Source organism: Oryza brachyantha, chromosome 7, assembly GCF_000231095.2.
Source record: "Oryza brachyantha chromosome 7, ObraRS2, whole genome shotgun sequence".
In the NCBI taxonomy this organism is placed as follows: domain Eukaryota; kingdom Viridiplantae; phylum Streptophyta; class Magnoliopsida; order Poales; family Poaceae; genus Oryza; species Oryza brachyantha.
In genome coordinates, this window is record NC_023169.2 from 11,423,157 (window position 1) to 11,437,245 (window position 14,089).

The window sequence follows — 14,089 nt, forward strand, 5'->3', positions numbered from 1 at the left end:
GACTACAATACCCATCAAGAAAAAAAAATAATAGTGTACATGTATTTCCTTCACAATCAATATGATTATACCATTCTATTATTATTCACCTTCAAACAATAATGTACCAATACATGTATGCACACATGAGAACTACTCTAATCATGCTTAGTATGTTTTTTATATAAAATTTGTGAAGAAAACAAAAGGACTATTGTAGACAACATGTGTTGCTGTTGCTGTTATTAACGACATCAGTGTGTTGCTAGCTATGAAAGTGGTACTCCACTAAGCACCTGCCGATATGCACTGACACTACAAACGGTGACAGTATGTTGTTAGCCATGGAAGTACTGCTGTACTAGCTAAGTTACTAACGTCCATCGTTACGAATAATGTTGAGAACACCAGTTTGAGCCGCTAGCCTCTAGTGACTTCGCAAAAGAGTTCGCCTTGTGTATAGAAAATTCCTAATAGAGAAATAAGATATTGAATCTTATCCACCATATATTAGTGATTCTTATATTGAAAATTCTTAATTAAGTATAGAAGACTTTTGAAGGAAAAATTCTTAATTAGTGATTCTTCCATGATATGTTGTTGGCTTTTCGCATCAAAAGTTTCTATTAAATCAAACCATCTCCCTGTTATAAGGGAGAAGGATATGTATCATTAAACCACATATAAATATTTTATACGTTAGATATGTCACACGATAATGATGCTGATGAGTAAAAAGATTTGGTATGACCAGAAGTTGCTTAGGACCAATGATTTGCTCCACGCAAAAACATCCTAACCAGCATAGAGATTACAAGATACCCACACAGCACTTCATCCCGGCCTTGTTTGGACGGCCTAGCACATTTTTCCCAGCATATAAACGTTAGTGGGCCAGGGTTGATGGGCTATATCTATTTACACGTCGTCATGGCCTTTTAATCCAATGCGATTATGTGAACATGAGCTTCCAGCAAGAGCGGGCCCATCTCTTAGGACCTCCACCCTGCTCTTGGGGATTTGGAATTAGTGAGCCCATTAAGCCCAAGTAATCGAACATACGTGTGATGACGCATCTAAATTTGTTTAGACAGTATTCTTTTCTGGACGGATGGATACCTCACCGACATCTGTGAGCACCTATTTTAAGCGGCTAAATGGTACTATATCTTTTGAAAAAGGGCCATTTAAAAGTGACTTTTAAAATATTAAATCGATCTATTTTTTAGTTTTTAATGACTAACACTTAATTAATCGTGTGTTACAGACCCATCTCATTCCGTGTGCCGTAAAAAATCACACCTAAACTCTATGTTTAAACCATGCTACCATACCGCTGGTCAGGGGTGGACAAAAAGCTCGTGGCTCGTTAGCTCGCTCGACTGGTGACAAACTCGGCTCGGCTCCTTTCATTTTTCTAACGAGCCGAGCTAGCATTTTAGCTCGTTAGAGATAACGAGCTGGCTCGTGAGCTGCTCACGAGACTAACGAGCTATATCAAAGATATGCGACCGGCGTTCATTGATTCCACCCCGGAATTTATGTGTTCAATACTTTATAGGTTGATCATGTGATTTGTTAGTTCAAACTTTAATAATTAGATAAATTTCATATGATTACATGTTTGAACTAAAAATTTATTTGTGTTATCTATTGAAAAATTGTTTAAGTTAACTTTTTATGGATGGCTCGCGAGTCTAACAAGTCAGCTTGAGCTTTGTAACGAGCCAAAGTAAGCTCGGTTTTTAGCTCGTTATGATAACGAGCCAAGCCGAATTAGCTCATTATCTTAACGAGCTGGACTGAGTCAAGCCGGCTCATTATCCACCCCTAGTTATCCTGACCAACAAGCAAAGGAGGCTATCATTTTAAATAAAAGGGCGGTGCTCCATTGCAACTCAGAATTTTTTTATTAAATAAACCATTTTACCAAATAATTTTATTACTAAACCACCAGGCAAAATTTTTCCAAAACTAAACCTTTTAGCCACGCCAGTGTTGGTGGTGTAGTAAGACAACGCTGCCACGCAGCTTGATCGGCGTGGCAGTCTTGCCATGCCAATGCCAGTGGCGTGACAAGACAATGTTGCCACGCCACCGGTAATGACGTGGCAAACCATTTCGCCGTGGCGTGGCCAAAAGGTTAACGCTGTAAAAATATTTTCTTCAGAGCTTTAGTAATAAAATTATTTCTTTAAAAAATAAAAAAAATTCTACAACTCATACCTTTCTCAGCCTTTGTACTAAGATACTAAATTAATACTCGTCTAGTTTTTTTTATTTGATATAATTAATTTTTTATATCTAAGTTTAGTCATTCGTCTTATTTAAAATATTTTTTTTACAAATATATAACATTGTATGTAATTCTTAAAGTACTTTCAATAATAAATTAAATCATAACAAAATAATTAATAATTATATAAATTTTTAAATAAGAGAAATGATCACCAAAGTCAATGGCATAAAAAAAGCGAATGAATGAAGTATACAATATGTATTAAATTAATATTTTATAGTTGAAGGTTCATTCGTACATTTGCCACATGACCCCTCATGTGAGTTCACAAGAAAAAAAAAAGAGAGAACCTGATGGCCTCATGTCCCGCTATCGTGTTGTATGAGCTTGGCGCAGTCTGGTCAAATCTAAATCAAACTTTTAACATGTGATTTAGGCGAGGAAAATGCCATCTAAAATTGGACATGATGTAAACCTGACCATCTTTAGCATTCAATCCACTAACCTTCCTTTTGTTCAAAATCAATCAACTTAAAAAATAAATATTACAAGCTGTGAAATGGATCATTGTTGTAAGACATACTATCTCTATCTCAAAATATAGGCCATATTTTATTTTGGTATGACAAGATTTTAATCAGCAATTAATCTATTAAAGTATAGTTACGACGTAAAAGATTGATATTATTATATTCATATTACAAAGTAATTTCTTATCACTATACTTTTATGTCATATTAGTGATATATTAATAGTTTAATCTTTGACAAAGAAAAACTTATCTAATGTAATAAAATAAATCTTATGTTTTGAAATGAAAGTACTGTAGATATACGGAGAAATATTTCTTTATTTATTCTTTCCTATTACAGATATCTTAACTAAGGAATGATTGGCATGGCCATGGGTCGTACACTTGTACCATACCGACCGACAATACAATTGAACCATACACAAAAAATAGAAATTATAGTACCTACTCCACACCTTTTGGGCCATGATCCCTTTAAAAACACAAAATGTCTCCATGACCTCATTGAGAAGCAGGCCTCTGTATAGGACGCACACATTTTATTTTACTTACCTTCCAATGGAAACGCAGTGCTGTATAATAATAGGTAATAATAATTAATTAATTACTGGGATACTATTGATTTGGCTTGAGGCCGCTTGCGACACGGAGCAGCACCGTCTCGACGGTGACCCCCGGCCCGAACGCCATGAGCGCGCCCCAGTCGGCTCCCTCCGCGCCGTCCGCCTCGAACCGGCGGCGCAGCTCGTTGAGCACGAAGATCACCGTGGTGCCGCTCATGTTGCCGAACTCGCTGAGCACCTGCCGGCTCGCCGCCATGGCGCCGTTCTCCAGCCCGAGCGCCTCCTCGATGAGGTCGAGGATCCTGCGGCCGCCCGGGTGGACGGCCCAGAAGAGGTCCTTCCACTTGGCGGCGACGCCGACGGAGTCGAAGGCGTGGGCGAGGCAACGCTCGACGTTGCCGGCGAGCATCTCCGGGACGCCGCTGGCGATGTGGTAGTCCATGCCGCCCTTCATGTACTGCATGGTGATGGCGCCCTCGCTGTCCGGGATGGTGGTCTGCGAGGCGAACGCCATCTCGAACAGCGGGCGCTCCACGGCGTAGACCGGGTCGGCGCCGACGATGACCGCGCCGGAGCCGTCGCCGAACAGCGCCTGCCCGACGATGATGTCGTTGCACCCCACCTCGGGCCCGTAGAACGCGATGAGCGTCGACTCGGCGCAGGCGACGAGCACGCGCGCGCCGCGGTTGTTCTCGGCGAGCTCCTTGGCGAGCTGGAGCGCCCTGCCGCCGCCGTAGCAGCCGTGCAGGCTGAGGACAGTGCGGCTCACCGTGGGGCGGAGGCCGAGGAGCGACGCCAGCAGGCGGTCGCCGCTGGGTGCCTTGACACCGGAGTAGGTGCTGAAGATGAGGTGGGTGATGTCGGTGGCCGGGCGCCCCCACTCGGCGATGGCCTTCGCGGAGGCGGCCGCGGCGAGCTCCGGCACGTTCTTGGAAGCGATCTCTACCCTTGCGTCCAGCGACGGCAGGTGGCGGTCGGCGAACTCCGGGTGAGCCTCCATGAGTTTGTCGCTCACGTACATAAACCTCTTCTCGATGCCTGATTTGTTACCTGCAAACCATACGTCCATACATTATATTAGCACACATGAAATGCACTAATCCAATTTTTCCCATGCAATCTTAGCTAACTAAATTACATTTTGGCGATGCATACAATTTACTGGTTTAATTTTGCCTCAGGTTTAGAAAGGCAACAATGTTTCAGTTCGCAGCATCCCAAAGATTATAAGTTGTTTCACTTCACAGATCAACTTATTTTGTTTGCATTTAACAGGGGCATGGCTCATCAGTAGTGTCATCATGTTAATACCTGGGCCATGATTGCCAAGATTTACAACCAGTTAATCTGAACTTATTGGAATTAAGAGTGTAAAATGAAAGTCTATATTTTTGTACTGAAGCTGATGAACCAACACCTTGCCAAATCTTAAACTGCGCCATTTTAAGGTGAAAAAATGGAGACAATTTGCCTAAAAAAATGCTAAAAATAGCATACTATTAGAATGTGCAAATGCTTAATTAATTAGTTGGCTTACAGATTCTGCTGAGCTTGTCCTTGAGCTCCGGGAGGTGGTCGCTGTTGGTGATGCGGAAGTAGAAGTCGGCGTACTCATCCTGCGACACGCACTTCTCCGGGTTCGCCGTGCCGATGGCCAGCACGGCGGCGGGGCCATCGGCGCGCTGTGCGCGCCGGATCTCGCGGGTGCTGCTGCCGGCGGCGGCGGTGGCCGGAACTGGTGCCATGGACGTCTTCCTGGGATATGATGCTGCCAAAACTAGCTAGCTAGCAATGCAAGCGATCGAGCTAGCTAGCTAGGTTAAAATGTATCGATGAAGCTAGATCGCTGCACAAATATGTGGGAGATCGATGGATGGCTGCGTGATTTGGGAAGCTGATCTTTTGGGATCTATTTATACACATCTTGGATCAATCACGTGGTGGTTCAGTTCAATTCAGCATGGAGAATCAACGGAATGATCTTAAACCGTGGGAGGGAATGGGAGATTACCGGTGGCTGATGCGCTGCTGGGCCATGACTGATAATTAATTCTGGTCTTACGACCGACTGAACGACCTTTCTGAAGTTCTGTGTTGTGGAGATAGAAAAGGAAGTATCCTTCCTTTCTCAGCTTGCAATTAAATACTCGCGGCACTTTTTTATTTGAAGTCATTATTTTTTGGGGCTATGTTTGAGTATCTGTCTTATTTAAAAAATTCATATAATTACTTTGTTATTATTTGATTTATTACTAAATAGTATTTAAGAATAACCTATAATATTACATATTTGCAAAAAAGAAAATGAACGGTCAAACCAAAAGTCTAATGGCAATGATAAAAATGAAGTGAATAGTATATAAATTAAAAAACAGAAAGTCAAATTTTCAGCTTGAAATGTTGACTAGCTCTATAGTTTTCTTCTCCAAACTGTGTCTTTTTTAGGGCATGGGGAATGTTTATTTATTTTGTAACTTGAGAAAAGTTTATAATTTTGCGGTGAGGATGAATCAGAAATCAACACACTAACTCACAATAGAAGAATAAATTGATCATTCATCCTATAAACAACCTCGATCCTATAAAAAAACTATATAGGGGTAGTTGAGCACTCAAAAGTATTTTCTTCTTATTCAATATAGGAGGATAGTTTGAATAGACGACACCAAGTTCATTCCAAGAACTAAAAGAGAGAGTAAAAAAATTACACCGTTAGATCATGACGGATCCATATTATAATAATATGTAAATTGCAACAACATATATTTATCACATATCCATTATATATATTCTAGGTAATATCTTTGGTCCAAAGATCAAAAGATGTATGGTTTTTATGGCACAAATTACGTGTACTAGTTGTGAAAGCATGTATTGACTATTTATTTCTAAAGAGTAAAGTGCATGATTAGTCTCTAACTGTTTATCTGTCTTACATAGGCCCATATAGTATTGACTATCCACGGTTTTCGCTTGAACCGCGCGGTTTTGACTACTTACTGTGTATTTTTGACTGAGAAACTATGATACCCATGTAATAATTTAAATTTAAAAATTTCAAATTCAAATTGGTGCCGATTTCCGCTGTTTCCACGGTTACCGCATTATAACCGCGCCTCTGCCGGGGGGCGGTAGGAGGCCCTTCGATGCTTTGGGCGACCGTGAGCATGGTCTCTTCGGTTGTTTTCTTCCTGGCAATCTTCTTGTGGCTAAGGCAACTATCCAAACAAGCAACAAACACATTGGTTGGTGGGACTGCTCTTGGTACAAGATTCTGTGAAGTAATTGTGAATTATGTGATTAAAAGGTGCAATCATAAGCTTATTTTGGGAGATAATATAATGGCATTAAAATATCCCCGATTATTCTCTTATGCCAGTCATAAGCTTGACTCAATTTCAATGTTTCTTGCTCGGTTGCCTAAAGAACAGTTTATTTTGCCGTTGTCATTTCAGGCTTTTGCTGAATATCAACAGCTACAACAAGACATTCAAAGTTTACACTTGTCTGAAGGAAATGATGGCTGGTCATACATATGGAAGTCGGACAAATACTCCTCACAAAAATTCTACAAGATCAATTTTCTCCCAATAATTCCTCCTCCTACACTGAAATGGATATGGGAAAGCAGACTAAATATGAAGATAAAGGTTTTTGGATGGTTATTCTTCATGGATAGATTGAACACAAAGGATTTACTAGACAGGAAAAAGATGATCCCACCGACAGGTAATGCCTTTTGTCTCAGCTGCCAGTCCTCCGTTCGGGAAACAAGAGAACACATGTTCTTCTCCTGTGGTTTTAGTATGAGCTGTTGGCAAACCCTTGGTTGGACATGGCCAATCAATACGGATTTTCATCAAATGATTCAAATCAAGAGAAATTCCTTTCCTCCGCACTGCTTCATGGAACTTTTGCTACTAGCAGCCTGGAATATTTGGAAGGAGAGAAATGGGTTGATCTTCCAGAACATTAGTCCTCTCCAGTCATGGAGAGCAAACTTGAAAATAGATCTTAGTCTACATTTAATTAGGCTAAAGGATACACATCATACATTTGTACGATCATGGATTGATGCTTTGTAAACCTTTTTGTTCTTTTCTTTTAATATAATAGGCCTCCCTCGCTGCCTTTTGATAAAAAAAGATGCAGTATTACCTCGCCCATATGGACGCATAAAAATTATGCGAGATGCTTATGGACAATCAATTGCTTGGGCACGCACTCATGTAATGTTTAGGATTGATTGTTCTAATTGTTACAAGCAGTGATTTCGCTCTGGTACTTACCGGTGTTATCTTTTTATAGATTAAGTATGATGAGAATGCAAGAGGGCGAATGAGGAATAATATCTTCTCTTGTGTAAAAAAAACACTTTGATAGTGTCAAGTATGCTTTTAATTTGGAACATATTATTTAGAGAGTGGTTTCCTTTTAGTTTCTATATATTTCTTTAAAATTAACTTTATGTGTTAACTTTAGTGACTGCTTATATTTTGGTGAAATTGACGTTCTCTCTCTGTTACATAGTTACAATATGTCAATTAGTATTATTACATTTTGTTCATAGGATTTAGATTGACAACAACATAGATTTTCTAATGACAAGTCAAAATTATATTTGGTGATCTAGCTATAGAAATGACTACTACACAGTACATTCAGTTGTGGTAGTATTTACCTTGACTATATATATTCATGTTTATTTTTTACATATGCTACAAGTATGATGTTTTTTTAAAAGAAGTCATAAATGTAGCAAAAATCTACTTATATTATTTGCCCTTGCAATTAAGACTTGCATGTGCAACCATGTGGCTTACTGTCTAATTTTCCCAGGTGGTGGCAATTGATGTAAAGGCCACTAAATGAAGACAAGATGATGGATGTGCAAACTCACATGAAGTGCATTCCATACCTTTTCAATATCTAGCAGTAGCATGTGGTCTATTTTTTGTACTTTTGAATTGTGCTAATCAGATTACACAAAGACATGAAGTGAAATATTCTGGCAACTGTTGTCATGTACATGTTTTGGATTTGGGTAGGATGGAGATATGAGGGTGTTAGCTTCATCACTTTTGGTTGTGTCCTTGATGTATTCTGTAAAATTTGAGAACAACACGGTTATTCTTTTGTGAGGTTGAATCTAACTATTATAGAAGTTGTGGACCTTTTCATTAATTAGTTTGCACGATGATGTTGATTCACCATTGCCATTTTGATTGATTTATTCTCACTAGTGAAATATTTGTGCCTTGTTAAAGGTGAACTAAGTAAAAGTCAATACAAAATTATGCTAAGCTAAAAGCAACAGACCAGTACTACTAATGTGCATGTTGTTCTGGCTGTCTGGGAACTATTCTTTGAAACAAACTGCCGATGAAGCAAAAACAGAGGTATGCAATCCGCCCAGAAATGAAAAACTATCATTAAACATTGAACTGCCGGTAATAATCTCATATGCTAGGGAGAAAAAGAATTACCAACAGAAATCCGCCCGTAAAAAATATATCTGCTGGTAAAAACTATTCCTGACTGCTGGATTCTTTGCAGACGCTGGTGGCAAGCTGACTGTTAACCAGACAGTTTGACGCTAATAGATATTTATAGCGACATACGAAGTACTTCCATATGTAGGTCATGGGGTAGTGATCGAAAGATAAAAACATTTTCTGAGTTTCAACTTACTTAATGGTAGAAGCAATGAAATTAACTACTATAACGTTAAACACGTAATTTTATAAAGTCAATGACACCAAATAAAAAAAAGTTGAGGTCGTGTATCCGATACGTAGATTTGCCACTGAAATCCTCACGTGAGTTCACAGAAAAAAGAAATAGAGAGAACCCTTGTGTCCTGCTATCGTGTTGCATGAGCTTGGCGCACTATGGTCAAATCTAAATCAAAATTTTAACATGTGATTTAGGCGAAGAAAATGCCATTTTAAATTGGACATAATGTAAACCTGGCCATCTTAAGTATTCAATCCACTAACCTTCCTTTTGTTCAAAATCAATCAACTTAAAAAATTAATATTACAAGTGAAATGGATTATTGCTGTAAAACATACAATCTCTATCTCAAAATATAAGTCATATTTTATTTTGTTAGGACAAGAGTTTAATTAACCATTAATCTATTAAATTATAATTATGACCTAAAGATTGATACTATTGTATTCGACAGTAATTTCTTATAATTATACTTTTATGTAATATAAGTGATACATTAATAGATTAATCTTTGGTTAAATACTCATCTTAAGATAATAAAATAAGCCTTATATTTTTGAAATAGAAAAAGTAATGCACAGAGATATCATTATTTATTATTATTTTTGATATTATAGATATCTTTAACTAAGGAATGAATGACATGGCCGTGGATAGTACCTTACCAACCGACAATACAATTGAAACAACACACACAAAAAGAAATAATAGTACCAACTCCACACTTTTTGGGCCATGATCCCTCTCAAAACACCAAATGTGTCCTGGACTCACGTTTTATTTCCTTACCTTCCAATGGAAACGCAGTGCTAGATAATGTCGCAAAATAGGTAATTAATTAATTAATTACTGGGATACTATTGATTTGGCTTGAGGCCGCTTGCGACACGGAGCAGCACCGTCTCGACGGTGACCCCCGGCCCGAACGCCATGAGCGCGCCCCAGTCGGCTCCCTCCGCGCCGTCCGCCTCGAACCGGCGGCGCAGCTCGTTGAGCACGAAGATCACCGTGGTGCCGCTCATGTTGCCGAACTCGCTGAGCACCTGCCGGCTCGCCGCCATGGCGCCGTTCTCCAGCCCGAGCGCCTCCTCGATGAGGTCGAGGATCCTGCGGCCGCCCGGGTGGACGGCCCAGAAGAGGTCCTTCCACTTGGCGGCGACGCCGACGGAGTCAAAGGCGTGGGCGAGGCAACGCTCGACGTTGCCGGCGAGCATCTCCGGGACGCCGCTGGCGATGTGGTAGTCCATGCCGCCCTTCATGTACTGCATGGTGATGGCGCCCTCGCTGTCCGGGATGGTGGTCTGCGAGGCGAACGCCATCTCGAACAGCGGGCGCTCCACGGCGTCGACCGGGTCGGCGCCGACGATGACCGCGCCGGAGCCGTCGCCGAACAGCGCCTGCCCGACGATGATGTCGTTGCACCCCACCTCGGGTCCGTAGAACGCGATGAGCGTCGACTCGGCGCAGGCGACGAGCACGCGCGCGCCGCGGTTGTTCTCGGCGAGCTCCTTGGCGAGCTGGAGCGCCCTGCCGCCGCCGTAGCAGCCGTGCAGGCTAAGGACGGTGCGGCTCACCGTGGGGCGGAGGCCGAGGAGCGACGCCAGCAGGCGGTCGCCGCTGGGCGCCTTGACGCCAGAGTAGGTGCTGAAGATGAGGTGGGTGATGTCGGTGGCCGGGCGCCCCCACTCGGCGATGGCCTTCGCCGAGGCGGCCACGGCGAGCTCCGTCACGTTCTTGGAAGCGATCTCTACCCTTGCGTCCAGCGACGGCAGGTGGCGGTCGGCGAACTCCGGGTGAGCCTCCATGAGTTCGTCGCTCACGTACATAAACCTCTTTTCGATGCCTGACTTGTTACCTGCAAACCATACGTCCATGCATTACACTTTTGCTATTTATCAAACGTTTGATTTTTTATTCTGTTATTATACAGGCGCGCAATACATGGGTGCTGAGGAGAGAGCGTGTATAAATTTTTTGACTTACGTAAACACCATCAAATTATCGTCCAACAACAGTAACTAGATTTAGTTGATGTAATTAAAATTTTCTAACATTTCATCCTAGGCGGAGCCCATACATTATATTAGCATACATGAAATACACTAATCCAATTTGCTCATACACTTAGCTGGAGCCTTAATTACACTTTACACACGCAAAATATATTACAGATTTAATTCGGCATCATGTTTATACATACACTTCCTATTTGAATCGGGTGAAAAATAAGTTTCGGTTTGCAGTGCACCATCACGAAAGCACATAATTTGGATCAACTCGTTTAATTTTTCGTGTTAATGGGCATGGTTCCCCGGCCGGGTCACTGTGCTAAACTGCTAATACATGAGGGGTTTTTTTTTACCATCTTGAAAAATATCTTTACATACCACAAATTTTAGTAGAAGTTCTGATACCTTAAAATAGTTCTGATACCTTGAAATAGGTACTAAACTTTTATACTTGACAATGGTACATCGAAGTATTCTTTAAGGATGATAAAGGATCTGTTTGGGAGAGATTTAGATTCTGAGAAGCAACTGCTTGGTAGCCAGCTTCTGAGAATCTAGAAAAGCTCAACCCAGATTCTCCAGCTTTTGAATTAGATTCTTAGAAGCTATGGACTATTTGGGGTAGCTTCTGACAGAAACAACTTTTGGGAAAAGCTGCAGCTAGGAGAAACTCCCCATACAGGCCCCAAAAAATCTCTACATGGGCCATGACTATCAAGATACGGTTAAACTTAATGCTATAAATGGAAGTGTGTGTATATATATATATGTATAAGGGCTTTTTTATCATTCTTGAAAAATATCTTAAGGTACCAATAATTTTAGTATAAATTATTGGTATCTCAAATTACCACACTTTTTACACTAAAATGGTGGTATCTTAAGTTATTTTTTCCAGGATAGTAGAAAAGCTCTATGTTATAATGTGTAACCTAAAGCTTTAGTTAACACCTCGACCAAATGCAAAGAGAAACTAAAAACTTTTCAACCTGGTATACTCTACTATATATTTTAAGGTGAAAATAAAAGAAAGGAAAAACAAATTGTTTAAAAATGCTAGAAATGACACACATATACAATGTGCATGGCTAGTTGGCTTACAGATTCTGCTGAGCTTGTCCTTGAGCTCCGGGAGGTGGTCGCTGTTGGTGATGCGGAAGTAGAAGTCGGCGTACTCATCCTGCGTCACGCACTTCTCCGGGTTCGCCGTGCCGATGGCCAGCACGGCGGCGGGGCCATCGGCACGCTGTGCGCGCCGGATCTCGCGGGTGCTGCTGCCGGCGGCGGCGGTGGCCGGAACTGGTGCCATGGACGTCTTCCTGTGAATCTGTGATGCTGGCAAAACTAACTAGCTAGCAATGCAAGCGATCGCTGCACAAATACGAGGGAGATCGATCAATGGCTGCGTGATTTGGGAAGCTGATCCTTGGGATCTATTTATACAAATCTTGGATCGATCAGTACGTAGATGGGGGCGGTGCCAGTGTGTGTTTAGTTGAATCACGTGGTGGTTCAATTCAGCATGGAGAATCAACGGAATGATCATATACCGTGGGAGGGAATAGGTGATTACCGGGGCTGATGCGCAGCTGGGCCATGACTGATGATTAGTCTGGTCGTGTCGTGTGTGCGTAATCGCTATTTTAATCACCTTGAACCAATTAGGAAGTAAAAAAAGTAGTTCTAGTCCCTCTTTCTTATGACCGTCTGAACGACCTTTTGGAAGTACTGTACGTGTTGACGAGATTGATAAGGAGGTTGTTTACTCACGGCGTACTTTTTTTATTTGATGTCATTATTTGTTGGGGCTACGTTTAACTACGTGTCTTATTTATTTAAAAATTTTATATAATTACTTTTGTTATGATTTGATTTATTACTAAATACTATTTAAGAATAATTTATAATATTACATATTCGAAAAAAAGAGCGGTCAAACCAAAAGTCTAATGCCATCGATAAAAAATAAAGGGAATAGCATATAAATTAATACGCAGAAAGTCAAGTTTTCAGCTAGAAATATTGACTAGCTCTATCAGTTTTCTTCTCCTAACCATGTCTTTTTAGGGCATGGGGAATGTTTATTTATTTTAAAACTTGAGAAAACTTTATAATTTTGCGGTGAAGATCAATCAGAAATCAACACACTAACTCACAATAAAAGAATAAATTGATCATTCATCCTATAAACAACAAGCTCGATCCTATACATCCTCCCAGAAAAAAAAACTATATATATAGGAGGGAGTTGAGCACTCAAAAGTATATTCTTCTTATTCATTCAGAGTATAGGAGGGATAGTTTATATATATATATATATATATATATATATATATATATATATATATATATATATATATATATAATCACTATACAACACTTTGAGCGGTACGTAATAAACATCGTGTGACACACCATAACCAAAGCACACCCCACACCATCCACCAACAGAGCAACCACCCCACATTTGCATGTTGCATTTAAATTTTAACTTTCGAATTACTTACGGGGGTGCCCCCGAATAAAGAGAGTAAAGCTTTGACTCCTTTCAGTTAAATTACTGAAACACAAATACAAGCCACCGAACGCGAGTTAATTTTTAACTCAAGAACACGTTGCACACGTATTGAGTTATTTTTTATCTGACACGTCCACCAGCAAGCAGACACATCACGTTGTTATACTATGCGGTTAAATTTTAATGCTGCAAACCTTCATGGGGACTAAAAGCTGCGGGGGTCATTAGTTAATATTTAACTCCTCAACCCATTAGCACACACATTCCTTTCACATTGTTATCAGTTAAATTTTAACTCTATTTTGTATCTATTTTGTATCGTAGTAAACATCCCCACGTATATATAAGTTATTTTTTTAACTTAAACCTCACATCTATCAGTTATCTTTTAACTCCACTAGCTCTTGTTGGGGGTGGTGGTGGTGGGAGGGGAGTGTGCTGACAATGAGATTGGTTGGTTGATCGCTGTGTGACGCGCTACGTTGGTTCGTAGCACCGCAGTGTATTTGTGAC

At 40.7% G+C, this 14,089-nt stretch overlaps 2 protein-coding genes across 2 annotated transcripts; both read right to left on the reverse strand.

Moving 5' to 3' along the window:
• Window positions 1-3,338: 3,338 nt before the first annotated feature.
• LOC102703597 (bisdemethoxycurcumin synthase-like) lies at window positions 3,339-5,058 on the reverse strand. Its single transcript, XM_006658523.3, has 2 exons — window positions 4,851-5,058; window positions 3,339-4,363 (listed from the first exon to the last, which is right to left on the reverse strand). Exons 1-2 carry the CDS (start codon window positions 5,056-5,058, stop codon window positions 3,366-3,368), a joined length of 1,206 nt encoding a protein of 401 aa, XP_006658586.2. The 3' UTR covers window positions 3,339-3,365.
• A 4,646-nt stretch (window positions 5,059-9,704) lies between these two features.
• On the reverse strand, window positions 9,705-12,367 carry LOC102703882 (bisdemethoxycurcumin synthase-like). The gene is made up of 2 exons (XM_006658524.3): window positions 12,160-12,367; window positions 9,705-10,904 (listed from the first exon to the last, which is right to left on the reverse strand). Exons 1-2 carry the CDS (start codon window positions 12,365-12,367, stop codon window positions 9,907-9,909), a joined length of 1,206 nt encoding a protein of 401 aa, XP_006658587.2. The 3' UTR covers window positions 9,705-9,906.
• Window positions 12,368-14,089: the final 1,722 nt, after the last annotated feature.

Excerpts from the sequence above, each read along its gene's own strand:
- LOC102703597 (XM_006658523.3), bottom strand. The coding sequence starts at position 5,058 with ATGGCACCAGTTCCGGCCACCGCCGCCGCCGGCAGCAGCACCCGCGAG. Across the intron at positions 4,364-4,850 it reads GGACAAGCTCAGCAGAATCT|GTAACAAATCAGGCATCGAG; the intron begins GTAAGCCAACTA and ends TATGGTTTGCAG.
- LOC102703882 (XM_006658524.3), bottom strand. The coding sequence starts at position 12,367 with ATGGCACCAGTTCCGGCCACCGCCGCCGCCGGCAGCAGCACCCGCGAG. Across the intron at positions 10,905-12,159 it reads GGACAAGCTCAGCAGAATCT|GTAACAAGTCAGGCATCGAA; the intron begins GTAAGCCAACTA and ends TATGGTTTGCAG.